General features: G+C 48.7%; 14 protein-coding genes across 14 annotated transcripts; 8 read left to right on the forward strand and 6 right to left on the reverse strand.

Moving 5' to 3' along the window:
• Positions 1-705: 705 nt before the first annotated feature.
• Positions 706-1,299, reverse strand: N7479_002986 (uncharacterized protein; the record flags this gene model as incomplete). Its single annotated transcript, XM_057250683.1, has 4 exons — positions 706-770; positions 859-998; positions 1,105-1,194; positions 1,253-1,299. 4 exons carry the CDS (start codon positions 1,297-1,299, stop codon positions 706-708), a joined length of 342 nt encoding a protein of 113 aa, XP_057115115.1.
• Positions 1,300-2,679: 1,380 nt separating this feature from the next.
• On the forward strand, positions 2,680-5,157 carry N7479_002987 (uncharacterized protein; the record flags this gene model as incomplete). The annotated part of the gene is made up of 1 exon (XM_057250684.1): positions 2,680-5,157. One exon carries the CDS (start codon positions 2,680-2,682, stop codon positions 5,155-5,157), a length of 2,478 nt encoding a protein of 825 aa, XP_057115116.1.
• Positions 5,158-5,454: 297 nt separating this feature from the next.
• dph1 (2-(3-amino-3-carboxypropyl)histidine synthase) lies at positions 5,455-6,819 on the reverse strand (the record flags this gene model as incomplete). Its single annotated transcript, XM_057250685.1, has 2 exons — positions 5,455-6,599; positions 6,657-6,819. 2 exons carry the CDS (start codon positions 6,817-6,819, stop codon positions 5,455-5,457), a joined length of 1,308 nt encoding a protein of 435 aa, XP_057115117.1.
• A 274-nt stretch (positions 6,820-7,093) lies between these two features.
• On the forward strand, positions 7,094-8,236 carry N7479_002989 (hydroxymethylglutaryl-CoA lyase; the record flags this gene model as incomplete). The annotated part of the gene is made up of 2 exons (XM_057250686.1): positions 7,094-7,348; positions 7,412-8,236. 2 exons carry the CDS (start codon positions 7,094-7,096, stop codon positions 8,234-8,236), a joined length of 1,080 nt encoding a protein of 359 aa, XP_057115118.1.
• A 259-nt stretch (positions 8,237-8,495) lies between these two features.
• N7479_002990 (succinate dehydrogenase assembly factor 4) lies at positions 8,496-8,912 on the reverse strand (the record flags this gene model as incomplete). Its single annotated transcript, XM_057250687.1, has 1 exon — positions 8,496-8,912. One exon carries the CDS (start codon positions 8,910-8,912, stop codon positions 8,496-8,498), a length of 417 nt encoding a protein of 138 aa, XP_057115119.1.
• A 263-nt stretch (positions 8,913-9,175) lies between these two features.
• On the forward strand, positions 9,176-10,735 carry N7479_002991 (acetylornithine transaminase; the record flags this gene model as incomplete). Its single annotated transcript, XM_057250688.1, has 3 exons — positions 9,176-9,307; positions 9,368-9,607; positions 9,668-10,735. The coding sequence occupies 3 exons, from the start codon at positions 9,176-9,178 to the stop codon at positions 10,733-10,735; spliced, it is 1,440 nt and encodes a 479-aa protein (XP_057115120.1).
• A 517-nt stretch (positions 10,736-11,252) lies between these two features.
• Positions 11,253-12,738, forward strand: N7479_002992 (battenin family protein; the record flags this gene model as incomplete). The annotated part of the gene is made up of 3 exons (XM_057250689.1): positions 11,253-11,397; positions 11,454-12,174; positions 12,228-12,738. The coding sequence occupies 3 exons, from the start codon at positions 11,253-11,255 to the stop codon at positions 12,736-12,738; spliced, it is 1,377 nt and encodes a 458-aa protein (XP_057115121.1).
• A 1,298-nt stretch (positions 12,739-14,036) lies between these two features.
• On the forward strand, positions 14,037-16,121 carry N7479_002993 (putative lipase; the record flags this gene model as incomplete). The annotated part of the gene is made up of 1 exon (XM_057250690.1): positions 14,037-16,121. One exon carries the CDS (start codon positions 14,037-14,039, stop codon positions 16,119-16,121), a length of 2,085 nt encoding a protein of 694 aa, XP_057115122.1.
• A 728-nt stretch (positions 16,122-16,849) lies between these two features.
• On the forward strand, positions 16,850-17,657 carry N7479_002994 (MFS multidrug transporter; the record flags this gene model as incomplete). The annotated part of the gene is made up of 4 exons (XM_057250691.1): positions 16,850-16,980; positions 17,084-17,178; positions 17,286-17,377; positions 17,445-17,657. Coding segments are annotated over 4 exons (531 nt in total), but the record flags the coding sequence as incomplete, so codon positions are not given.
• Positions 17,658-18,051: 394 nt separating this feature from the next.
• On the reverse strand, positions 18,052-19,004 carry N7479_002995 (dienelactone hydrolase family protein; the record flags this gene model as incomplete). The annotated part of the gene is made up of 4 exons (XM_057250692.1): positions 18,052-18,384; positions 18,451-18,598; positions 18,652-18,823; positions 18,887-19,004. 4 exons carry the CDS (start codon positions 19,002-19,004, stop codon positions 18,052-18,054), a joined length of 771 nt encoding a protein of 256 aa, XP_057115124.1.
• A 661-nt stretch (positions 19,005-19,665) lies between these two features.
• N7479_002996 (uncharacterized protein) lies at positions 19,666-20,118 on the forward strand (the record flags this gene model as incomplete). The annotated part of the gene is made up of 1 exon (XM_057250693.1): positions 19,666-20,118. One exon carries the CDS (start codon positions 19,666-19,668, stop codon positions 20,116-20,118), a length of 453 nt encoding a protein of 150 aa, XP_057115125.1.
• A 1,274-nt stretch (positions 20,119-21,392) lies between these two features.
• On the reverse strand, positions 21,393-21,659 carry N7479_002997 (uncharacterized protein; the record flags this gene model as incomplete). Its single annotated transcript, XM_057250694.1, has 1 exon — positions 21,393-21,659. The coding sequence occupies one exon, from the start codon at positions 21,657-21,659 to the stop codon at positions 21,393-21,395; it is 267 nt and encodes an 88-aa protein (XP_057115126.1).
• Positions 21,660-21,998: 339 nt separating this feature from the next.
• N7479_002998 (Major facilitator superfamily domain general substrate transporter) lies at positions 21,999-23,417 on the reverse strand (the record flags this gene model as incomplete). The annotated part of the gene is made up of 2 exons (XM_057250695.1): positions 21,999-23,304; positions 23,353-23,417. 2 exons carry the CDS (start codon positions 23,415-23,417, stop codon positions 21,999-22,001), a joined length of 1,371 nt encoding a protein of 456 aa, XP_057115127.1.
• Positions 23,418-25,767: 2,350 nt separating this feature from the next.
• N7479_002999 (uncharacterized protein) lies at positions 25,768-27,071 on the forward strand (the record flags this gene model as incomplete). Its single annotated transcript, XM_057250696.1, has 4 exons — positions 25,768-25,962; positions 26,025-26,061; positions 26,126-26,570; positions 26,636-27,071. The coding sequence occupies 4 exons, from the start codon at positions 25,768-25,770 to the stop codon at positions 27,069-27,071; spliced, it is 1,113 nt and encodes a 370-aa protein (XP_057115128.1).
• Between the last annotated feature and the right edge of the window lie 85 nt (positions 27,072-27,156).

A 27,156-nucleotide genomic window follows, 5' to 3' on the forward strand; every position in this document is an offset into this window, starting at 1 on the left:
GTAGGCATCCTTCTCCACCGAGGATTATCTTCCAGACATAAACGAATTCATAAGCAAATATTATGCCCCACAACTAGGACCGTGCCCTTTTTCCTGCACCTCAAGTCAGGGAAACAGGGACAATGACGGAATCGAGTGGATAATTGGGCGTTCAATTTCTGAGGACATCTGATTGGACGCCATATAATACGCCCATTAACAACTCACCTTATCGTTCGGCACGGACCTGAAGATATGGCACCTAGGAATTCCCGGAACTATATATATCTACATGTAAGTCACTCCGTACGAGAGATGTACATATATATGCATTATCCCCAGGGCATAAATATTCAGATATCCCGGGTCTGGTCAGTCTGAAAGAATTTCGATTTCAGTCAAGGCAAAAACAAATTACGGATGAATCGCAGTGCCGTAGCAGTGCGAACAAGGAAATGGCCTTCCTAGGCCAGACCCATACAATAGGGGGGTTTCTCAAAGGATGCCAGAAAAAAAAAAGATAAAACTAAAAAAAATCATCCCAAAAAAATAACCATGACTGGGAACATATCGCGTCTATCAGACGCGGCGCGGGTCCAATATCACGGATCGTAGAGAGAATTTCGCCCTGATGCGCTTGTTCCAGCCTTAATCTAGTTCCGACTTCCCGGACCGGACGGCCTTTTGACTTGACCTTCCAGATCTAGAAATTTGCAGTTCGGAAACTCAGTTGTTCCCCCGCTGCTCAGACTGCTCCGGCTGCTGCTCGTTGTTGGATCCTCCCTGGGAAGCTGTTACACAGTCAGATCCCGCTACAGCGCAAAATCCAGGCCAGCTATATCAATCGGCCCCGCAAAATAGATCAGATTGAGCGCTCACCAGCTGACTGGCCTTGTCCACGGGGTTGGGACGAGGTGTTGTCCCTCCCGAAAGATCGGGACTGGAGGAGCCTCTCGGCCTCGCGGATCCGATTCTGCAGCTCTTCCAATTCACGGCTCTGGATCAACACCTGTTGTTTCCTTTCGGGTTGAGGTTAGCACCATGAAAACGAGAAATGAGGATCGTGATAACCACGAGAGTCGCGTGCGATATCGAATAGTAGGGAATTTCTCAAGTGCCACTCACTTCTGGTCGATGGTTTGCGAAAGGTTGTTGACGTCAGAGTCGAGCATAAAGGCGCTGTCCAACGCGGACGAGAAGGCTTGCGCCATAGTCCTAAGGTCACGGTTAACGCCACTATTCAGATATCCGACAACAATATAGGGAAACGAACGACTGAGGCCGGCCGTTGGGCTTCCATTCGCGATCCATGTCAGACATCTTGTGTGGATGATACGAGCTCTCTGGTTTCTGTAATCACACTGGTCCCAACGGCTGAACAGCGACAGAGGGGTGTGCGACCTTGAAGCAGGCGGGGCAAGAGCAAGTCACAGAATTAAGGTATTAGGCGGTTTAGGTATCGTCGAGACCAGGGCCAGCCAAGAATCAAGCACAAATGAAACTGAATCAAGGATTCTGATGCTATTTCGAAAGAGAAAAAACAAACAAACAGTGTCAGCTCTCTATACTACTCGACAGATAAGCCACAATTTGGTGGGAAGGTGAAAGAAATACCGAATATCAATATCAAAGTATGAACAGATTGGAGAGTGATAATCAAAGGAACTTTGGAGACCTGCCAGGAAGCTAAAGGGGGGGAAAAGAAGGGAAAGAGATGATCATAGCCTGTTACTAGTCGCGGTAAATTGGTCCCCATATAATAATCCACCGGCAAGGAGAGAGCTCGTAAATGTTACAACTGTATTACAGGGGCTCTACGCCATTATTTGTCGTTTAATAAGGGGGGTTTTGTTTCAGGGGTTGATTTTTATACTTCCATGGTTATATTTCTTATTTTACTTACCTTATATTACTTAGTTATATTAGTTACTTACATTACTTATATTTTTGATATATGTGTAGGTAGAGAAAATAGGGGTTGAGTACATATATATGTACTTCTAAGGTAACTCACAAAGGAAGATTTCCTCTCTTTCATGAGAAAAGTTAAACCCCTGACATGGGTTTGAGCGCTATTAGGGGATTTTCATTATTTACCTATAAATACTACAATACATACTCAGATTTACGGGAATATAAAGGATGTGAAGATATAAGGTTGAAAATGTGCATGCTTTCAGATGGTAAACAATATAATCCAATATCTTCTAGACTTATATACTTAGAGTAATATGTACTACACATATACTCATCCGTACATCGTACGTTGCATTCCGCATTCTGGCAGATTCCTCCCTGGCAACTCGTCACATGACCTATACCATACAGTACAATCGTGAACTCTTCTCCAATTCCCAATCCCGATTTCTATTTCCATCGTCGTTTCAATTCAACTGGGGAACTTCATCTCTTTGCTTGATATAACCCTAAATCCGACGCGTTTTTAACTGGACCGTTGTGGTCGCCGTTCATTTTTTTCCCGCTTCGATTTTTCGCGAAGGGCTATGCGTATTGCGTTTCAAACCTGTCGCGTTCGCTATCTCTAAATATCAGCCAACCTAGCCGACGTAGCTAATAAATCCCCGAAACTCGCCGTTCAGCAACACCCGAAATTTTCTGTGACCACCCTGATCGCCGACCACCGTGGCCCCCATCGTCAAAGCATTTCCCCCCAGTGGCCGACCGGACGGGCAATGGGGGATGCCTCCTCTGTCGGCATACACTTCGTTTGAGTCCCTTTTGTTCTTCCAGTCTCTAGCGACGTTAGATTCCCGACCGACAAGCTTCGGCTCAATTTCAACCCTCCTGCGCAACAATCAGCTCGTGCGCGAGAATGCCGATTTCGATGCCGATCGCCTGACTCCGGAGGCGCTGGAAGATCTTTATGCGAAATTGATGCGCGATGGATTCAGTCGGGATGGTGCGCTCTCAGTCAATGGGCGACCCGCAGATACCCCTAGTCCACCAAATCCGAAGAAACGCAAGATCTCCAGTCCGCGACCAGATGGATTGACCGGCGGATTCACACATGCCACGCTCATCCCAGAGCTCGTGGCACACCTTTACGCCAAGTACAGAGACCTAGTCACCAAGGAAATTAGGGACGATGAGAAACAGTACACAGAAATCAGAGCTGAGCTGGAACGGCTGCAGCAAGAGGACGAGAAATTAGCGGCAGCGGCAGCTACAACAGTCACGCCGGTGAAGCCAGTGCCCATAGAAGTGAAGGATGCTGGTCTAAAGGAAGAGACGCCGCGTCCAAATATACAAGATCGGACAGGTAAACCTCTCGCGCCAACCATCCCGCTCGCCGCCCAGGAGAAGGCAAAGCCCGAACCACAGCACATCGTAATAAATGTGCCCCCTACGACAAACGAGCCTCCGAAAACACACCCCCCTCCTGTGATCCAACCTCAAGCTCCACTTCCTCAAGCGCAAGTCCCTACGCCAAAGCCGCAAGAGGTAGTTGCGCAAGCACTTCAACCGCAACCGACCACCACTCACCCCCTACCAAAACTGCCTATCCAACCTCCACTTGCTCCATCTACCCAGAAAGCTCCTCCAACCACACCTGCCGGGCCACGAGTCACACCAGCGCATCCGTCCCAAATCGCGCCTCGTGCCAATCCTGTCCATCCTGCGCCCATTGTTACGGGTAAGGCTGGCCCGTTGGCGCCGGCACTCCAACGAACCCCCGCTCAACCGAGTTTCCAACAGTGGCAGCTGGATCCTTCTCCTCATTCGCCATATCCTGGCGTCTCCCCAGGTGCTGCTACACCCCAAGCAGCCCAGACCACTGCTAAACGACCTATACCACAACCTTGCACCAACACGCCTTTGCTAGGGCCACAAGTCCAGACTCCCTTCCCACAATCTGTTCCGCAAACACCCAGCGCCATCCCCTCTACAGCTCATACGCCTGTTCCAATTGGCCGCCCGCGTGTTTCCCAAACCCCAAGTGCCACGTTCCCCTCTTTCTCCGAATCTCGCGCCTCTCATCCACGCCTGTCAATTGACACACAAGGCTCCTCCACACCATGGAAGAGAACTCCTCGACCGAGGGCTTCGCGCTCTCCAAGCTCACCTCCACGGCCACGGCCGGAGGACGTCAGTCCCATCAGTGAACGAGGTCAATCTCCCGTCGATGCGATGGAAATGTCACCTCCCCCCAGAATCAATCTAGGCCAGCGAGCTCCATCTACAGAAGACAAGAAACCACGACGCGGTCAGCCTGAAATCAAGCCCGGCCCCGTCATCAAGACCGAGAAATTAGCTCCGGTTCGGAGGACGCGTGCCGCAAGTTCAGCTTCTTCCCGGAGTCGCGAGCGATCCATGGCTTCGCGCGATGGGTCGGCTGCGCCCTCAGAAGACACTTCACGTGAATCACGAGCAACGGGCCGCCGAAAGGGTGCAGCTGTTACAGCCGACGAAGAGACTCCCAAACCGCGGACAAAACGTAAACGTGGTGCAAGTGAAGCATTGGAGCTTGAACCCCACCCTGCAGATATCCCCAGATTCGACACAACTCGATATGTCATGGCGACGCGCAACTTTCACCGGACCGCGGCACCGATTATGAACGATGTAGCCACCCACAAGCTTGCCTCCATCTTTGCTAAGCCAATTGGCGAGCGTGACGCCCCGGGCTATCACGATCTCATCTATCGGCCATCTGACCTCAAATCAATCAAATCTGCCATCCACCAGGGAAGCAAAGCCGTCGCCACCGCAGGAGAATCAGTCAGTACCCCAGCCGGGGATGGAGAGTCTCCCGTTCCTGGTGGCACACCCTCCAAAGGCGGCGTGCTAATGTTGCAAAAGAATGAGGACTTCATACCACCCAAGGGAATCGTGAACTCTGCACAATTGGAGAAAGAGTTGATTCGCATGTTCGCCAATGCTATCATGTTCAACCCCATTCCCCAGCGAGGATTTGGACCTGCCTTCCCCATGTCTAGCGACCGTGGTTCGCGGGAGAGTACCCAAATGGGTGATTCCGACGAAGGCGGAATCATCCAGGACTCGATGGAGATGTTTGAGGATGTTCAGCAGGCTGTTACTCGATGGCGGGCTGCTGAACGCACTGCTGATGAACTGGCTAATAAGAATGTCCTCTCTCTTCGGCGTGGAAGTGCCAGTGATTTCAACACTGACAGTACTGATGATGTGAAAGGGTGATTGATTTGAACAACATGGATCTTGTATTATGAACTTTGTATTTGATTAGAACCGGTTTATTGGATTTGGAAATGAAATGCCATGATGTCTGTCGTCGGTGCCTTCGATAGCCCGGCGGTTATTAATACTCCTGCTTTTCTGTGCGTATTCCAAGGTTCTCTACGGAGTATCCTCGTGATAATCTAACTGAAGCATATCAACGTGTATATCATTGTCATAACCTTTCAGCCAGAGCCAGTCCTGCTGCCCGGAGTCTAAAATGGGGTATATATTTTCTATGTTTCAACACCCGGCCTCTTAAGCCTGCTCCGGTCTCGTCCGTCCAAGGCCCTCCTTCGCATAAAAGTCCATCGGATACACGCCCTTATTCCCCGTATCCCAGTTCTCCCGCACCCCCAACGCGACAAGCGCTTCGTACGGCGTCAGCAACGGTCGCGTAAACGCATATCCCCAGTCAATACTCAACCGCGGACAAGCAATCTGTACCCAGCACTCCACATCCGCCATAGAAGCCAGCTTTCCAGGGAAGATCTCACTCAGCAGCAAGTTAACAACCGGGATACCGCGCTCCTGCAAGTGTCGCTCGATCATCGCCATAGTGTGCGGGTTACCCTGTCGACCAAGCGAGCCAAGGATAATACCCCATTTGCGCGCGGTCTTGGCTGAGGCAATCGCGTCCCGGCGGATCGTCTGCATCTCTTCGTGCTCGTAGCTCTCGCGTGTCAGCGTTCGAGAGTACGGATCGTACCGGTAGGCTGGGATGGAGGGGTTGTGGATCATGGCGGATTCGAGGTGGAAACGGCCGTCACCGAGGTAGAGGATTGCATCGATATCGGTTTCGGAGAGTTGGGGCGATGTGCAGCCGAGGATCTCGCCTTTGGAGAGAGGGGTTATTTGGGGGATTATGACGCGGAAGCCGGCGCGCTCTAAGACGGGTTTGAGTCCGTGGAGCGTTGCGTTGAATTGGATCGTGCCGACGGTCGCGATCGATTGGCCTGGCTTGAAGTTGCGCTCGAGTGTTGCGAGGAGGTGGCTTGTGTCGATGCTGATGTCTACGAAGATGTAGAGGGTCTTGATTTGGGTTACGTCGACAGGGATCAGACAACTGTGCGCGTAGTGTACTAGCAGATCACAGCCTAGGGCGCGCGCTGTGTAGTCGTCGATGCAGCAGGCGCCGTAGGTGACGTCGCCCATGATGAGGGTTTCAATTCCGGGGCAGAACTGGGTTAGAATGTCGGAGATTGTTGTCGCGAAGATGAGGAGTCCTTCTGGGAATTGGAGGGCTACTCGCTTGGCTCCTGATGTGCGGACTCGGTGGATTGTCTTGGGGATCTCAAATGAGTAGTTCTTGGGGAGAAGCTCTATTGCTTCTTGGATCTCGGGATCGTTTAGGATCTCTGGTGGCACTTGGTTGAGGGTGCGGGGGGTGCGTCTGGGAGCGGCTGGAGGAAGTAGAGATTAATATATGTATCTCAGTCGATCGAGAGGACGATATGTACCTGTTTGCACCGCTGTGGACTCGACATCTTTCTGACTGGTCGTATCCTTCTGGGCTTGGGCATCTGCAGTTCGTCGTCCGACAAATCTCTTCTTTGGCTGCCGCATTTGGCTAGCGGATTGTGAGACATCCTCAGTAGAGGGAGTAGGGACATTTGGCTCCATGATGGTCAGCTAGAATATGAGTCAAAAAGATCGAAAATTGGACTCTTCACTGATCTTGATAACCTTCAGATCTTGGAATTGATATTCATCCCACTTCCTTTTTCTGCCGACTGACTCAGCAGTAGGTGGGGTGATTAGCTAGTCCGCAAGGGGTAAAGCGCTCTCCGCATCTCGGCTTCCTACTGTTCCATTCTCAAAGCTTGCCTCCCTTTACCTGCTATTTCCCTTACAATTTGGATTGTTCTGATCATAAAAAACTTGCCTAAAATTTATCATGATGACAACTCGCCCCAGATTGAGTCTGTTCTCAGCCCTGCGGTCTCCATATTCGGCACGCCGCTTTGCAACCGAGTCGCGGTTAACCTCGGACCATGTCCGCATCGTGGAGGTTGGCGCCCGAGATGGACTACAAAACGAGAAGAAATCTATTCCAATGCAAACAAAGCTTGAATTGATTGAGCGACTGGCTAAGACAGGTGTTACCACCATTGAAGCTGGGTCATTTGTGCCCGCAAAATGGGTACCCCAGGTATGACGTGCAGGACGGCGTTTTCAAGCCTAGGGAACTGACGAACTGGTTATATTGTAACAGATGGCAAGCACAGCCGAGATTTGCGAGCATCTTCTCACAAAACCACCACAAGCACAATCTACAATCGCATACAACTACCTTGTCCCCAACATCAGAGGACTGGAGAGCCTGGTCAAGATCCTTGATGAAACAGGGGTCTCCGCGGACGCAACTGGAGAGACATCGAAGGCAGCGACGACTACAGAAGTGTCTCTTTTTGCAGCAGCAACAGAAGCGTTCTCGAAAGCTAATACTAACTGCTCCATTGCGGAATCACTGGAGCGCATCAGGCCGATTGTTTCATTAGCAAAGACTAAGAATATCCGGGTACGCGGATATGTCTCTGTTGCACTAGGGTGCCCCTACGAAGGACCGGATGTGGATCCTGTCAAAGTGGCTGATATCACGGCCACGCTGCTGGAGATGGGAGCGGATGAGGTCTCAGTGGCAGACACAACGGGTATGGGCACTGCCCCCCGGACCATGGAGCTTCTGCAAGCGCTCAAGGCTGCTGGCATTCAAAATACAGACTTGGCATTGCACTTCCATGATACCTATGGACAGGCCTTGGTGAATACAATCGTTGGCCTGGAGCATGGTGTCCGCATCTTCGACAGCAGCGTGGGCGGGCTTGGTGGTTGCCCGTATTCCAAGGGTGCGACGGGAAATGTAGCGACGGAGGATCTCGTTCACACGATCCACAGTCTGGGGATGCATACGGGGATCAGCCTCGATGAGATGTCGAAGATTGGTGGTTGGATTAGTAAGGAGTTGGGTCGACCTAACGACAGCCGGGCTGGAAAAGCGACTCTCGCTCGTCTTGCGGAAGAAAAAGCGTCGCTTTGATCAATATGTGCTATAGCCTGTGCTTGTTATTGTTTGGAGTATTTATTAGTTCCCAATGGGTCTCATTTGCCAACACCACAATGACCCGCAAATATGCTTTGCATTGTCACTTCACGCCATTTTGTTATGTACACTGTAGATGTGATCAACCAGAACAAGACACCCACTTTTCCGTCTCCAGTTATGGAGATATTATATCCCTAGGCAAGAAACACCAACGCCAACATGATGCAAATCTCTTTAGTCAAGCTGAGTTTACTCAGAAATCAGTGACGCGACCACCATAGCTCCAATCGCCCGCTGAGCCCCAGCGCAAGGGCTCGTTCTTTGGGCCACCAACTTCACCAGTCTTTGGGTTTTTCTCACCCTCAAACTCAGGCTGCAGTCCCTTTGGCGCATCGGGGTGAAGCTCGCCACCTTTGCCATCCGCCTGAATCTCAGCCTGTGGGGACTGGTTGACCTGGGGTGTACTGAAGGCACCAGTCGAGCGCTTTTGGAGCTGTTCAAAAATCTCCTGTTCTTCCTTCGGGAGACGTGGGGGAGCCGGGGAGTCTGAGAACGGCATAGGCTTGTCGTCGCTCTGGCGCAGGAATCGAGTTGTGGAAAGTGGCCGAATTGCGCCGCGGGCTGCGGCAGCCGAGAGGATTGAGCGGCGAATAGTGAGAGAGAATACCATTGTGCTTGTGGATGAGGGGAATGATATGTCCAATGAGGAAAGTTTGAAGTTGTACGTACGATGTACGGCGAGATCTCGGGACCTCGGGTTTATTGACTCACTCCACCTATGTGACTAAGACTGCCGATCCCCGATATCGCCTTTTTTTATTTCCCCCAGCAGCTTGACTTCGATCAGACGGTTCTCTTGCTATTCTTACCTCTCTTTTGCTGCGAATTGGCCTTTTGTTTTCCCTTGTATTTTTTATAGATCAAAAGTTGGCCATGTCTGCCCTCCGTGTGGCCGCGCGCCGTCTGCCTCGCGCCTCCAAATTTGTCCCTGCTCTCGAATCTCCACTACAGCGCCGATTCGCGACTACGGTCAATGCCCCTCAAAATGTGAACGCCCAGGTCAAAGTATGTGCGATGTCAAGGGTCCAGGACGGTGTTCAAATTAATCAACTAACAACCGCATAGAAAGAGACAACTCTGCCCAACCCCGACCCTTCAGCGGACTCAGTCACCGCGTCCTTCATTAATGAGCGAGCTCCTTTCATGGTCACGACTTATGTTCGCCCGGCTCCGATGATGATGAAGGGACAGGGTTGCTACTTGTGGGATATGGAGAACCGACGTTATCTGGACTTGACCGCAGGAATTGCAGTTAACTCTCTTGGTCACTGTGACCCGGAGATCGCAAAAATTATTGCGGAGCAGGTATGAGATGCTTTTATGGACTGTATAGCGATCACCTGCTAACAAAAGCACTCATTATAGGCTGAGACCCTTATCCACGCTTCGAACCTTTACCATAACCCTTGGACCGGTGCTCTGAGCAAATTGTTGATTGATTTGACCAAGAAGTCCGGTGCTATGCGCGATGCCTCGCAGGTCTTTATCTCCAACTCCGGAACCGAGGCCAATGAGGCCGCTATCAAGTTCGCCCGCAAGACTGGTCGCACTCTGGATCCTTCGGGTGATAAGCACGAGTTCGTGTCCTTCAACAACTCGTTCCACGGCCGCACAATGGGCGCTCTCTCCGCCACCCCCAACCCCAAGTACCAGACTCCGTTCTCTCCCATGATCCCCGGATTCAAATACGGAGATTTCAACCAGATTGAACAGCTCCAGACTCTTATCACCGATAAGACATGCGGTGTGATTGTTGAGCCTATCCAAGGTGAGGGCGGTGTTAACATCGCTACCCCCGAGTTCCTTGCCGCTCTCCGCAAGCGCTGTGACGAGACCGGCGCCGTCTTGATCTTTGACGAGATCCAGTGCGGTCTGTCCCGTACTGGTACTTTCTGGGCCCACGCTCACCCCTCTCTCGCCCCAGCTTCTGGTGAGGCTGCCCACCCCGATATCCTGACTACTGCCAAGGCTCTTGGTAACGGTATTCCTATTGGTGCCACCATTGTTTCTGGTAAGACTGTTGCCCAGAACATTAAAACCGGCGATCACGGCACCACCTTCGGCGGTAACCCTCTGGCTTGCCGTGTCGCTCACCACATCGTCGAGCGTCTTGCGGAGCCGGAGCTCCAGCAGTCCGTCCAGGCCAAGTCTGATCTCTTTGTTTCGGGCTTCAAGGCTATGCAGCAGAAGTTCCCAAGTGTGATCTCCGAGATCCGCGGCCGCGGCCTGATCCTGGGTCTTCAGCTCGCCCCAGAGTACATCGCTAAGGCTGGTGATATTATCACTGCTGCCCGTGAGCGCGGTATGCTGATCATCACTGCTGGTGAAGGTTGCATCCGATTCGTCCCTGCCCTGACGATCACCGAAGACCAGATTCAGGCTGGTCTGCGGATTTTGGAGCAGGCTGTGGATTCCGTTGTGGCCAAGTCGTAAGTGTCTTGTCCTGAACGCCAATTATGATTTTGTTTTCCTTATATACCATATTGTATTGCGTTGGATATGACAAGACATATTTTCATAGAAACTAGAGCAATAAAGGAAAAGTGTCGTGTGTCCAATCTTTTTAGTGGAGAGGTCTCAGGTATGTACAAAGCAGTAGGACTGTCGACCTGTTTGACTCTTTCCCTTTTCTTTTTGCCCCTTGTTATAGCAATTGCTCGAATGCTATACTTATATCTTTCAGCAATGCTCAACACAAGCTGCTAAGCTGTTAACTCAACCATACCTATACGGCAGTTGGTCTTCCGACAGGGGTAGTTCCCCCCATGCCACGTGTGGGGCAGAAGGCGGTGGATCTCGTGGAGACAAGTCGTCACTCTTCGCGCTTGATTCGATATGACCCCGATATTCTTACCTGTTTCTCCTGAATATTCAAGTAGAATAAATTATGAACTGAACATCTTTTCTTGCTTTGCTGTAGCTTCTTATCACACCCCCAACGCAACAACGAATGCCTCTCACAGCATCCGATGAGGATGCCGCAACGCTTTCCTCCCAAGAGCAATCTTCGTCCATCTGGAAACGTTTCAGCGCCCGTGTTAGTGGTGCCTTTAGTGGCGCAGACCCCCGGGTCTGCGTCGCTTTCTGGCTCTTCGGTGCACACCCTCAACTAACCCAGTTGATCAACTTAACTAACACGCGTACTCGACAGGCCTTATCAACAATGTCCTATATGTGATTATTCTCTCCGCAGCTGTAGATCTAGTCGGACCCGATGTACCCAAAGGCGTCGTTCTCCTCGCAGACGTGGTGCCGTCATTCGCGACCAAACTCATTGCCCCGTACTTCATCCACCTGGTCCCATATTGGATGCGTATCCTCATCTTCACCTTCCTGTCATCTGCGGGCATGCTGGTCGTTGCTATGAGTCCAGGTTATACAGATGGGGGAACAATATCCTCCAAGATCGCAGGAATCGTCCTGGCGAGCTTTTCTTCCGGTGGCGGGGAGTTGAGCTTTGTGGGTCTCACGCACTTCTATGGGCAGTTCAGTCTGGCTGCGTGGGGGAGTGGTACTGGCGCCGCTGGGCTGGTTGGAGCTGGTGCTTACGCCCTTGCGACTTCGGCCCTGGGTTTCTCTGTTCATATGACGTTGTTGGTTTCGGCTTGCTTGCCAGCTGTTATGATTTTGAGCTTTTTTGTCGTGCTACCCATGTCCCCCCTGAGAACCGCCGAATCCGGTGCCGATAGATATCGCGTCGTTGAGGGTGGGGGCCAGATAGAGGAAGATGAAATGGATGATGGTGCTGGCGGAGAAAACGAGGGGCTCTTGGGAGTGTCACACAATTCCCCTGCCCACAAGTCTATCCATGTTCCCTGGAAGGACCAGGTGCGCATTGATCTACATCGCGTTAAGGAACTCTTCATTCCTTTGTAAGTCTCCCGGATTTTACAACTCTCTCAAATCTAGGCTGACAAGTATCTAGCATGGTCCCGATGCTGCTGGTCTACATCGCCGAGTACGTGATCAACCAAGGTGTCGCTCCAACCCTGCTTTTCCCACTGAGTGAATCACCATTTGAGCACTTCCGCTCGTTCTATCCCACCTATAATGCCATCTACCAGATTGGCGTCTTTATATCCCGGTCCTCGACCCCATTCTACCGGATCCACAATCTGTACCTGCCGTCGCTCCTACAGGTGGTCAACCTTGCGTTGCTGAGCCTCCATGCTATATTTAATTTTATCCCTAGTGTATGGCTTGTGTTCATGATTGTTTTCTGGGAGGGACTCCTTGGTGGGGTAGTATATGTCAATACCTTTGCTGAGATTGCCGATCGTGTTCCTAAGGAGGACCGTGAGTTCTCATTGGGGGCTACCACTGTCAGTGACTCGGGTGGTATTTGTATTGCGGGCTTCCTCAGTATGGGGTGGGAGGTTTGGTTGTGCAGTTGGCAGGTTGCACATGGGCGTGATTATTGCCGACAAAAGACATAGAATAGAGTGGAGCTCTGTGATGCACATATTTCCACAGACACTTCATAAAAACATAAATATCCCAGGATATAAAAGCACAAAATATAAAAATGGAATCATAATCCTCTGTGGTCAAGGTCCTAAGCCCGCTACTGTTCTTGTCAATATAGAGCTCAAGTGATCTTGGATTTGGATATGACAATGGCTACAGGTCACATATTCTTGGATTGACATTACCAAAATGTTGTTTGGTCATTTTATTTATTTTTGTCTTACATTTTAGGCGCAAAGCACCTGATTTGAGTATGATAGGACCTGGCGTTGTTCTGGTTGAAGAAGTGTACTACGAAAAAGGGGAGACTTAAATTCAAGGACTAAAGCCTAGGAGAAATTATGGGATGAATTGCTTTCGTAGTAAATCTAGGCTTGGATAGAAATGATGCCTTTTTCTGTCACCTAACATCCCTGTCATTCTATGCACTATGTAGTTATGTAGTTGGGCACTCCCAAGGCATTTCATGAGAGCATTTAGCCAAAACCTTGGAAGATCCTAACTAGTTAACTAACAAACAGAACGTGTTTCTGTCATTGGAGAATATATTAACTAGTTAACTAACTAGTTATGCCCTAATATTCATTGGAGGGCACATCCCCGGTCCGGGGAAGTCAGCTGTCGTCACTGGCATGTGAAGGTGGGACTTTGTTGACATGTGATTCAGCTTCCTCCAGCTTTTCTCCAATGACAAGATTGCATTAATTGCATTACTCTGCTGATCCCCCGTTATGTTCATCATGGCTGGCTGTCTAAAATGGCCTCTTTGTCTCGAGTCTTTTGTTCCGTTTGACTTTCATTATCCTTGACAACCTTCATTCTTATCCCTTCACATAGACTGCACATTACACGAACTGGTTAGATGGGCTAGACTCAACCCTAATTTCGAGAAATGATAGGTATGCAATATGCATCCATCCTCCTGGCATGCTACATGCGATCCAAGCTAATCGATGCGCAGACCACGTTTTGGGGAGACCTTCGACCCGCTTCCGGAAGATCCAAGTATTTGCAGTCGTCTCCTTCTGGTCGTTGTACTTACTAAGGTACAGTATATCAAGTCCACATATCATTCCAAGGAATTCAAACCCACTGAACGTCCAACAGAGCAGATAGACATGGCCCACCATTTATTCGATCCCTCTCATCCCGCTTCACAGGAAAGTTGACAACATGGCAGACAACTGTTATCATATTTCTTTGGCTCTATCTCAGCCGGAATTTCGCTAAGATTGTCGGGCTCGAATGTCCTGAACCATTGGCAAATATGTACTCGCGCTCCTTCTTCCGAGCAACATGGATCACCACCGGTCTGGATGCTGGATTTTGGACCGCGATGAACATAAAGCCAAAATGGCTACGAGATATAGCGTCACTGGTCTTCACGGCTTACTATCTGATTGCCGCTGAACAGGCCGACGAGAAAGTTCGCCGGGTTCGTGCTACCCTGACACTGGAGCATCTGCGCGTGTCTTGGAACAAAGCCACCAGCCCCTATCTGTGGTCATTGGCGAAATTACTACGGCCACGAATGACTCAGTTCCCGGCTCGAGCGATTCGCATTCCTCGCCCGGCGCAGTCTGTTTATACCGAACCAGTGAATGCGTGGCTGTATTTCGACGGCCCGTTAAGTGCGCTCCGAGATCAGAGTCTCATCGTGCTGGATGTACCTGGTGGTGGGTTTGTGGCTATGAGTCCCAGACACTCAGAGGATAAACTATTGTCTTGGGCGGGACGGCTCAAGGTCCCCATCCTCAGTATAGATTACAAGAAGGCACCAGAATTCGCATACCCGTATGCTATGCATGAATGCTACGATGTGTACCATAGTATCATTTCCACGAATGGTCGTTGTATGGGTCTGAGTGGTAAGACCCGTCCTCGGATCTTTGTCACTGGTGAGAGTGCCGGTGGGAATCTCGCAGTGGGTATGACCTTGATGGTGTTGCAGTCTGCGATAGCTCAGGGCTGGCGTGGAGAGGATGTCCTCCCAGCCCCGGATGGTCTTGTTTTGGGATACCCTGCGTTGAACATGAAGGTTGAGAGCTGGATGAGCGATGAACAGATGTCATTGATCCAGGATAAGAGCACCCGTCAGACAAACCGCAGTGTTTTGCAACGAAAACAGGATGAATATCGTAAACTCACACCATTCACATCGCCAGGGCACTCGGTTGAGGACCTGACCGCTCTCTCGCCACCGGAGAGGTCAAAGGATAACAAAGAAACCAATGTGGCTGCTGAAGCTGCTAAAGCGTTGGAGAAGAAACTCCAAAAGAGCGAGGACGTAGCCCCGAAACCTGTTGCCAAAGCAGAAGGCGACGTCAAACCAATCAAGACTAGACTAGCTGTCTCGTCGATGATCACCTACGTCCACGACCGTATCCTCACACCTGAAATGACGCGTGCGATGATCATTCTATATATTGGACCCCACCATCGCCCCGACTTCAACACCGATTTCCTTCTGTCTCCCGTCCTGGCCCCAGATGCTTTACTTGCCCGCTTTCCGAAAACATATATCATGACCGGAGAGCGAGATCCTCTGGTTGATGACACGGTCATATTTGCAGGCAGACTGCGTCAAGCAAAGCTACATCACTTCCGTGAGCGCCAGGACCTGGGATTGGAGAGGTCTAACCGCCCCTTCAACGAGAGAAATTACGTCGAGATCTCCCTGATCCCTGGCATCTCACACGGATTCATGCAGATGGCTGGTTTCTTCCCTGACGCGTGGAAATATATCCACCGCAGTGCAGACTGGCTTGAGGCATTGTTCCAGAAGATCAAGACCGACGACTTGGAGGCTGATTTACTTTACCCTGACCGGGAGGTGAATGCTTTGAACGCCAATATTTCCCTTAAATGGTCCAGCTCTGCAGAGAAAAAAGCAAACTCTTCACACAGTGGGCGCAACCACCATCGCAAGTTCACTGGCGAGTCTTCTGGTGATGACGATAGACCATTGGAAATGAGCATGAGCAAGATCACATCTGCTGCTAGTAGCGAGGATGCACTTGCATCAAAGTCCGCACCTCGCACGCGTCGGAGGAGATCGCATTCCTCTTTTGCTTCTTCACGAGTTACTGGGTTTACATCGTTGGGAGATGATCGAAATGCCAAGGAGGATTTCATCGCTAAGCTTCGGCACTTGGAGAGAGCGGGTCGTTCTCAAGATCCTTTTGATCCCGATGAGACAAATAGTGCGCCTGAAATTCCGCGTGCGGTGCGTCCGAGAGGACGTAGTTTTGCTTCTCTTGATAGTGAAGAGGATTTGTTGGATCGTCGCATGAACGGGCTTGCTGGTGGGTTGATGGGCATAGGGGAAGGGGCTCAGACTCCTGGACTTTGAAATGAGGATATAGAAGTTATGATTTATGACTGACATTTGGATATATTTTTGGTTTAGATTAAGATCAGGTATTTGTTGTGTGCTAGAAATATATGGCTATTGGCCAAAGGCCGTAAATACGTACAATGGTAGTCAATACTAGATGCGCAAATCCTACTCGAACCCAGAAGAGAGCACGAAGCATATGAAACTAGATTCAAAAAGTTGAAATAGCGAGATAAGTAGCGATCAACAGCCTTATGGGGTAAAGCAGCCAAGATCTTGCTGCGAGACGCCATCCTGCTGCACCCATACAAGAGTAGCACATAGCTAGACTTGTGTCGGGACGGATCGCACCATGGATCATATACGAGTTGATATGGAGTGTTAGCTAGCCGAAGTTGCTCGTCGTGGTCAAAGTGGTCCTTCATCGACAATCGCTGCCCAAATCACCACCGACATACCGCAGCTCGAACTCACTGATGCGTACACCGCCACACTCAGAGTGCTCGCCGACAGACAGTATCATTAAACCATCCATAACGGGGTTCCTTTGTGAAATCGAGCGTGCAAAATCTGGAACTGAGGCAGCATGGCTCTTATTTGCCAAATCAGCGATCAAAGACACCTCCAGTAATTCTAGCTGAGCCAACCAGTCGTGAACCCTTGGGGCTGCAGCCGCAAGCTGAGGTTTGAAATGCCTGTGACGCCCGAGTTATCGGTATATATGGAGACCTGCCTTCGGCTAGAACAGCACGAGCATCACTGTCATCTTTGTCACTTTTATCATTGATAAAGCTTTGAGCAAGACTACCGCTCGAGTTATGGTCTTCCAATTGATCTTAGGATGCGCGGGCGGCACTCCAATGGCACTAGGCGGGTGAGCCATTGTACTAGGGTGTAGCAACGGGCGGTCGTCATGACATTGTTTGGGTTCACTTGCTGGACCAGTAAGTACTATCTTCTCTCTGAGTTTGGTAAAGGCCGAACGCTCACTTTATTTACGTCCTTGTCCCTGTTATTGGTGGCTTTTTGGCTGCCGGTAAGGGCTGGCGCTGGTTCCCCGGTTATCAGCATGGTCATTTTCAAGCTGCCGAATGGTATCATCCAGGCGGCAAGAATAAAGGTTGACGGCATGCAGCAGCCCTGTCCTGAGCATCGCCCCCTTCTCATAACCTGCTTCAGCCCCTTCTGGCTGGACGGCATACTCCAAGTTACACTGGATTGCTCCCATCCTTGGAACAAGTTTGATCGGCTTTGGGTGCTTCTTTGTCATTGTAAGTTATCTCTTTGTTTGATACCCACATGTCTGCTGGTTTGTGTTGCTGATTTATCCCCTTCTAGACGCCTGCCCAACTGTACCTTGTCTTCAGATCTGAGGCTGCAGCATCGCCTCTAGAGGCCAACAACCTGCCCTGGTACATTTCTAGTACATTCTTGCCTCTTGCGGGGCGGAGTATGTACAGCAGTCTGAACTATGGATTAACATTTGCTCCAGCCCCTGTCCTGCTCTATAAGTACGGAGAGCGCCTTCGTACTAATAAGGTAATCGTTTAGATTAAGAAAACTTAAGGCTCAACATCGCGCTGGCTTGATGTGGGTCATATCTAAGCCGTATATTATGAGTTGATCTTCTATTTGTTTGAATGCGAGAGCAACTACGAAGTACATACTCTGTATTCCACTCAGAGAAAGTGGTGGATTAGGTACTCCTTTGTTCGTGTGTAACAAGGCACAATTTGGATACTACACAGCGGTGTTGCATTTGTAGGTAAATTAGCATTGCAACATAGGAGCGTTGTATCTTCCGCGTCGCGCTTGTTTGGTCTACTATGGTTAGAATTGCTTCAGGAGATGTAGAGATAGCGAAAGAGCGGAGAGGTTCGATTTGTTCACTTGGCTTAGTAGACATTCCGCCAAACAGGTGCAGGGACCTATAAGCTGATCTAATTCAATTCCAGTGCTTGCCAAAGAATTCCAGCACGGTCTTGTAGCCGCGGCTATACTCCTCCTGTACACGGGCATCAGACAGATCAGCACGAGCAGCCATCCAGCCATGGACTTGATCCCCGAAGATCTCTACATGATTGGGTACTTTCAGGTTGCTTTCGAATCTCTTGATATCTGTAGGGCGTTCTTCCCCGGATGCCAGTAGAATGTATGGCACTGGAATCTTCTCCGCGGCGGAGGGATCAACCATGGCTGGGTGGCAGGTGGCAGCAACCTTGAACGGGTTGTCCTTGCTAGCAGTGACGATCTCAGTCACCTTACCTCCCCAGCAGTACTATATATGCCAGTCAATCTTAATACATCCACTCAGTCTCGCGTATTATCCAAGTAATCAACTCACCCCGATAAGCCCCCATGAGTTGATAGAGGGATGCGCAGCCTTGAGGGCAGAAATATAATTAGGCAAAGCAGCTGCGACCCCTTGTGGCATGTTTCTACCAAACCACTCACCCAAATCCTTCTGCTTCTGTTTGGTATTGGGAGGGTACCTATTTCCAGCTTGGTGAGCGGTCGTTCCGTCGAGAGGTGCAGCAAGTTTTACCATTCTATAGGGCACGGGCTGCCGTTGAACCAGTCAGGCATGAACACCTTGTAATTCTGGTGATGGTCACCTGTTGCCAGGATATCGGCGCCCTGTAGGGTCTGATCAAAGTAGCCGAAGATATCGAAGATAGATACAATCCCTCTGGTGGCTTCCTCTGGGCCGGTCACATCTGCGTTGAGACTTTATTAGCTCGATGTGTAGGAGACATGGTGGAGAAGCTGTCATCATGTACATGTTTTCATTCCACCAAGTTCCTCATACAAGCCCTTGGGGACATAGCCCGATGAAACAACAGGTGGGATGTTGCAGCAGGCCTGGCTATGACCATGAGTTGCCTGCATTGTAGACATGGTTGCAATTTGGATTCCAGTTGGCGGTGAAGGAATGTTCCCTGACGAACAGCTCGAAAGTTCGGAGGAACATGCCGGGCGAGATGTTGACCTTATACATGCCTGTGTGGTCAATGCCAACCCGGTCGAGCCGGTTCTCGGCACATTCACAGATGCGACCGGAGCACGGCGCGGCAGACGAAGTGGGGGAACCATTGAGCTAGAATGTGAGAGTAAAGAGAGAATAGTAAATCCTGATTTCAAATGCAATAGTTGATGGTCTTATATCGTTTTCCCAATGCGGCAGCGGAAGGATCGGAGCCTCGGAGATCCCCTTTTGATTATCTAGGCTTCCATAATGCTCGTCAAATAGTCGGTCAGTTTTCCTTGCTAGTAATCAACCCTTGTTTAACACCTGTTCTTCTCATTATTTCTTTCTCCAGTTGAAATCTAAGTGAATGCCATTTACGGACCATCGAGAGAGCTGCTGCTCCAATCACGAATAATGGGACCACCACTCAGCCCCCTTCTCAGGTTTCATCTCAGCCTACGCGCGCGCATACTTACAGAGAGCTAATAGATCACGTGCCGTTTTCACCAGCACAACAGCACGCCTTTAGCACATATGTACCTAGTCCTTCCCGTAAAAAGACTGAGCACGATTGTCCTGTGAAAGTATACCATGTCTTTGCTCGCTCTACCCTCTGAGATCCATCAACTGGTTATTTCCCATGTTCACTCGAACCAAGATGTTGCCTCTATCTCAATCTCCTGTCGCACTCTTCGGATCGTGTGCGATATGGAAACCCGCAAAAAGTTTGATCGAATCCGCATATCCGGTAACGATGATAGTAGGAATGCGGCATTTGCCTTGCTTATGGCCATTTTGAGACGGCCTCGCCTGGGTCATTATGTCCACCATATTGAGTGTAACGACCCGACATTTCACCTCACGGACTACCTCGAAAGAGAGCACCAACGTGACTTGAGCGGTGATGATATACGCCGTGTGGAAATTGCGACTAGAAAAGCTGGATTCACAGGTCCAAAACAGGATCGCATCCTCAACATGCTTATGCAGAAGACGGCTGCCAATACTAGAATCATGGGAGGAAAAGCCAGTGAATATAGGTAAAGATGCCCCAAACTCTGAACTTGGGGGTAATCTCAAATAACCTGAAATAGAGACCACGCAACGCGTGGCTGTTTTATTTCGCAAGCTTTGGCAGCCATACTTATCACTGTGTCCCCGTACTTGGTATCTATGACGATGGTAGAACCAAACGGTGGCCAGTATGATTCTCCTGTTGAATGGCCGCTCCTCCAGCTTCTTCGCCAGACAAACGCCGACCCTGAAAGCAAACCATTTCTACGAAACCTTGCCAAAGTATATATTATCAATTTCAATTTTGGTAATAGGATGTGGGATGGTACTGTTCATCCTCATAACATGGACTTTATCCGCTGTTTCCATTTGTTTGATGACTTCTTGTCTATCGAGTCCATAAGGACATTCGGATTAGACGAAAGTGACGTTGGGATACCATCTATCAATGGACAAGGGCCATCCGCCATCTCCAGATTGTCCAGAATTAGCAGGATCTCATTACATCGCTCGACAGCTAACAGTACATTTCTTGCGGCATTGATATCGTCATGCAAAATTCTCCGGGAATTCGAATATTTCAATGGGGGAGGAAACTGTTCTATGAACCCCAAAACACTTGTTAAAGCGATATGCCTACACAAAAAGACATTGGAGGTCCTTAATATTGATGTTGATGTTGTATGCGAGCGTCGATTTCAAAAGATGGAATCTAATATAGGATCACTGGATAAGAGTGGTGGTCCACTTGGTTGGTCCAGGCATGGATCAACTCGAGACTTTCTGAAATTGCTTTGGAAAAATAAGGGGTCGCTAAAGGATTTTGTGGCGCTGAAACGATTGAGCATAGGGATTCAAACTTTGTTATACTTGATGAAAGGGGTGAATGAAGGTCTAGGCGAGAATGAGGAAAAGGCCATGCTTGCGGATTCTCTACCCGGTGGTCTAAATTATTTGTGCATTCGTGGATATGAAAGGGGCAAGAGCAGTGAGCGCGATGTACAGATGGATGCGTTGAAAGCCTTTTATGATTCAGGGTTGTCCAATTTGAGAGAGATACGAGGCATTGACGAGTATATTCCTAATTCACCCCCTCGCAGGCCCGGCTATGACTAGCTAGAAGCGCTAGATCTAGGGTGAATATCAGTTTAGATTAAATTAAGCAGAGATTAAAATGGCATTCGCTACTTGATGTTGGTAAATAACACGCCTTCAGATAGCCTTCATTGTAGCTTTCCACCAATGAATACTGCCTTGCACAATATGGCGGATTAGATGTTTGGAACAAAGTCTTACATTATTGCTTATTGCTCTCCAGGTTTAGATTGCTCGTTTTGCTTGTTTCGTGCTTCAAGGGTAGGAAATATACCAGGAATTTGCTGGTGTTTGAAGTAGTAGGTGTGATGGTTGATCTCGCAAACCGATTCATCCTTGGACTTATGGGCTTCGCAGAAATCACGAGCACAAAGCACGCAATGTTCGGTCTCATAAGATTTTGGATTTTCTAGTAGATCATCATGCTTGGCTGGGTTCCTGAGAGCCATCCGTTGACAAACGAAGCAGATGGTCATGTTGATGGTATGGTTGTAAATTATTGTGAAAGTGGGCGTGCGATGGGAGGAATGCTTGGGATTGGGAAAACATAAGAGATGACTGGGGACTTCTAGAAAATATATATAACCGTCCCACTAAAGGTGGCATGGGTCTTTTTTAAAAGAGGGGTAGCCTACGGAGACATATATACATGTCTACTAATGTGTCCACGTTTCAAGCCATGTATCCTCCATGGAAAATTCGTGGCAGTTGCAGGGATTTCGGTTCTAGTCATCTTGTTTCCAGTAGTTGCAACCTGCATAATCATACCATTTAAGTACAATATTTCCCCCTTGAATTTCTGCGTGGTGGAATATCTACATTAACCACTTCATTCTGCGCCCCACTGCAGCATCAAGGGTAAGGGTGGCCTCAAGTCGCGCCCAGACCACAGCTAACGTCGCCACAACCAGTAGTACACCTACCATAATGCTGGTATTCTCATAACTTCGCGGGCCAATACTCTTCTCGGTATTCCCACGGATCAGTGCACCTGCAACTGGGGTTCCAACTAATGTCGCAAAGCCTCGTACCATATACAGCAGACCATTAACACTGACAAAGTTTTGCACACCGAATAACTCTACCAGGCTTGTCGGGAAGAGAGCAACGTATGCTGATGCAAAAATGCCATAGAAAATCGTGAACGCGATGAAGAGCGTACTCCCGGTAGATCGTGTAGTAGATAAACACGAGGGAAGCCATAAGGCGAGCACAGAGACGGCTGAGATGAGCGTTGTTAATACTAGTGTGTTGAGTCTTCCCATACGGTCCGCTGCATGACCGATGACAACCTTGCCTAGCGCATTTGCAGCGTTCGAGATGGCAATGAAGTTCGCCGAAGTTGCCTGTGAGTAACCTAATGTACGGGCAAAAGACGCGAAAAAGAACACCGGTGTATAGTACGCAGCCGACTGCAACGCTGAACCAAGAGCATGAGCGACGAATTTGCGGCTTTGAACGACGCGCCAGTCAACCAACGGAAGGCGGAAAAAACTCGACGAACGGGAAGAAGCGGCGTTCTCGGCTTGGATACGAGTGATTTGGCTAGTAGGCCAGCGTATAAATGTCCCTGGGCCGCAAATGAGTACAAAGGAGATCCCCGCGGTGACCCGGAGTGTGTTGCGGAATCCAACGGACTCAATGAGATATCGAAAAGCAAGTGGCCATGCGACACCGCCGATTCCGGTTCCTGCGAGGATTATCCCCATCGCTAGTCCGCGGTGCAGAGAGAACCAGGTTGGCGCCACGGTTACGGATGGCATGTAGGTCAAACAAGTGGCGACGCCGAGAAGAAAGCCTTGTGTGAGGATGAATTGCCACAGGTGTTGACTGAAGCTTGCAAAAAGCAGAGCGCTTGAATGAATGATTCCGCTAGCCCAAATTACGTATCGAGGGGGATATTGCTTTGTCCATGCGGTTGCGAACGGAGCGCCGATTGTCATCAGTGCGATTGAGAGAGTGCCGATCAGGTCAATTTGCGCAGGTGTTGCGCCGGTGAACGGCGTGTTTGGTTCCTTTGACATGGAGTCGTAGAGCTCTTGAAAGACACCAAATGCGAAGTTTATTCCGCATCCTGTAAAGACGAGAGTCGTCGAGGCGATGATGATAATAATGGGTTGTCTGCGGCTATGTTAGTCTAGTTCTTATGGTAGCGACTGAGATACGTGCAGACGAGTTTGTGAAGTTCCCAGACTGCCTCCATCGACATGCATCGGCGTTAGAGTACGTTCCATTTTTGATGGGGGTGGAGGTGCATGGGTGTTGAAATTGCGAGATTTGGAGTTTATATGAAGCTTGCCCAAACAAAGTCAAAGAAAAAGAACATTCAAGTCCTTGCAAACAAAGTTGCCCAGGTTTGCATTTAAGCTTATATCAACCGTGGACCCGGTTTAACCCTAACCTTCTGAGTCATCGCGGGGTATACCTAGATACCCGAGGGTGAGAACTAACCTGGATGATCGAGGGTATCCAATTATTTGCAGATGTAGGGCATTGCTGCTACTATGAAGCTATATAAATAACTTCATAGATTCAAGCAAAGAACCTAAAAGAACCCCCAAAACTTGCCTGTGCAACCAATGCCTTAGTCTAATAGTTTAGCCATTGAATTATCATTGAATGAGAAGATTGAAAATTTGGCTGGACCTGTGATTTAGATTGCATTTTAATCCATGTCATGTAAATCTAAATAAAATGTTATTCCATAGTATTCAACTGTCTTGCCATAATTAATAAGTGGTAGTGATGGGACGGGGCTCCGATGGTCTGCTATGTACATTATTAACACCTTTGCGAGAAAAGGTACCATTTGTACCCCAGATATCATCGTGCGGGTATCGTCTATGAGAAAATAAAGAATGGGTTGCTCGGTTTGAACTTGACTGGGGACTTTCGGTCTTTCTTGTCTCCCTTGGAAGCACGTTGCCTCAGTTAGTCTGTCGGATAAAGATGACACCAACGGGGCATAGTCGGATGGGCTTTTCAATCATCGATTGTTCGTAGACACAGTCTATTAGAGCTTTCTGGGAGAAGAACCTTTTATATACTCTCCTCGGAAGAGATTAGGTGAAAGATAATGCTCCCCGGTTCGAGCGCCGCATAGCATTCAGTGTTGACCGCCACAACGTACGGCTGCCAGGTATTAGTAGCCAGCTATAGTTGTTATACAACTGGTCGTGGGAGAATGAGAAAAAATCAGATGCCTCGTCAAAATTTCTCCGATCTCATCCGCACGCTTCATTAGGTGGAACCAACAAATGGGACGTATAGGGAATTCGAACCCGAGGAATTGGATATCACTAGCTTCGTAACCCCTTAAAGCTACCATCCCACTGATCAGAGCCACTGATTAAGGGGAGAGAGAGACACTGTCTTCTTACAACAGTTCGGTACTCGACTAATTCTTCAACCACTATTTGGAAGTGATCAGACCATCATTCCAATAGCGGATGAATATGTGTACCGAACATTACAACAACTATATCCTTATATAGCGACAGCAATGGTGCCATATTCAAAAGAAGAACCCTAGTGCTTGAAGGCGATTCGTTCGCATTCAAGTTGTCTCCGATGGTGAACTCTAGATCGAACGTATGATGTGTAAGAGATCCACCTGTCGCACTCCACCTCTGAGCTAACATCGAGGCATGTTGAGCTTACTCCGAGGCTCTGAGTATTGTTGGTGAGGAGTCCAAAATCCAGAAGAAATTGCGAACTTGACCATAGCTGGGAATGTATGCATTGAAGTTCAAGTAACGCATTTAGTTGTTATTTACGGGGTAGATAGAATGATACTAAAAAGGATTGGATTTTGCAGACTCTTCCACAGTTCCATTTTTGTAATTTTAAGACAACGTACGATGTTCCGCCAACATCCATATTAGCCCTAGTTGGATCTAGACTCACGAATGCGCGTCAACCCCCGCAAAATGGATCCCTGTCATTCCAAAATAATCAAGAAAACAAAAGATTGTTAGAAAAGTGTTCATCTCAATTTAAAAATGAATTAGGTCATTTTGTTCCTTTTTAATCTTTGTCAAGCGTCTGAAAGTGCGGCAATGCGGTTTGGATCCACTCGGGCTTTGTATAGATGAACTCGGCCCCACTGGGAGTTGGGAGTGGGAGTACTCCGTACGGAGTCCATTGAAACTATTTGATTGGATTTGATTGTTTTAATTTAATTGGGTGAAAAAAATCTGACATTCTCGAATATGCTGAACATATTTAGGTGCATACTAGTTAAAAAAAATCTTCCGTGCGTTGACACTGAAGGTTTTTATTATAGATCTGACACTTAGTCTAATATGATCTACTCTGTAAAAAGGTATCTCATATCCCCCTAATAGATATCAATATGTGTATATTTAACCTCGGAATCTCTTCCTGTTTTCTTCACCTCGGGAGACCTGTCAGCCCCATATATACTCATCCTTGGAACCATCTTCTCTAACGGCTGTCACACTAACCCGATATGGATCTAGTGTTTTATATTTAAATAGTAAATCCAACCCCCAATATCCAGAGATATTTCGACTGGAATCTCCGGGGTTCACAATTCACATAGGGTGTGTTTTGTTCATTTCAATGCAAGCCACCGGGGATTTTGGGCCTGCGCCTGTGGGCGTTGACCTCGCTGAGAACCAGCAAAGCCAAATGCTCGGTGCAGTCATTACCTTGATGACTATTGGAACCCTGGCGGTTCTTTTGCGTGTATACACACGAGCAAAGACAAGTCAGACAAACTTCGGTCTTGATGATTTTTTAATATTTGCTGCTTTGGTGAGTGTGAATACAATTTATATTGATTATCCCTTGGTCGCGTGACTCACTTGATATTCTAGTGGTTCGCTTATGGCACTGGTATATGCGTGATTATCAGTGAGTAAAAAGAAATATATCTAGCATCCCAACGTTCCTTACTGATACAACTGCCTCTATACAGGTATTAGATACAAAAATGGATGGCATCAACAAGCTCTCACCAAGTCCGAATTCGTCTCGCTCTGGAAGCTCCTTTTCGCACATGTCTTTCTTTATTCGGCAACGGTTACTTTGACCAAATCCTCAATTCTTATGTTCTATGGTCGCATTTTTAACCTACGCTGGTCCTTATATTACGCTACGGCGATCATTCTAGGTTACTTCGTGGCTGTCGTTGTCACCATTTCGGCCGCATGCCGCCCTACATCATTTTTCTGGGAACAATACACGGACCCCACGGCTGAAGGGACATGTATAGATGTTCCTCAATTCTTCTTGATCAATGGCATCTTTGCTGTCGTGATTGATGTTATGATTCTGTGTGTCCCAGCTCCTATTATCTGGAGACTGCAAATGCCCAGATCGCAGCGCGTTGCAGTTACCAGTATCTTGCTGCTTGGTGGATTGTAGGTTAATCTTCCATAAGATGTCAGGGATTTTAGAGATTTTACTAATAAAAACTACTATATAGCGTCTGCATCGCCGGTATTGTTCGCGTTGTCTTCTTGCACAAAAACACACAGTCTGGAGATCCATCCTGGACAATCGCCCCCGTCTTCGTGTGGTCTTGCGTTGAACCTTTCATTGGAATTGTCTGCGCCTGTCTACCGACCTTTTCACCTTTATTCCGCCGCTGGTGGGCCATTCTGGGAATTAAGAAGTCGACCACCAAGAAACGGGAAGAGGGTTATTATGGTTCAGCGGGCACTCGCACTCACCGTTCGATGCAACACACATCTGAAGATGAGGAAGATGAGCCTCATGGTGATGAGGTTCAATTGACTAACTTCCCTGGTTGGCCACTGAGCTTCTTGCGTGGGAAAGGTAACAAAGGCGATGTAGGAGACACTAGGATTGAGATTAAAGATGAGGTCACAATCTCGTTTTCGGTCAATCAAAGTGCCTGAGTCCCCAACAGAAGCTATGGCGTTCCGGTGAAGTTTAAATCAGTTTAATATATCCTTGATTATATATCTACAAAAGTTGTCTGCA

Source organism: Penicillium vulpinum, assembly GCF_028829585.1.
Source record: "Penicillium vulpinum strain IBT 29486 chromosome Unknown utg000001l_segment0_segment0, whole genome shotgun sequence".
Classification (NCBI taxonomy): Eukaryota; Fungi; Ascomycota; class Eurotiomycetes; order Eurotiales; family Aspergillaceae; genus Penicillium; species Penicillium vulpinum.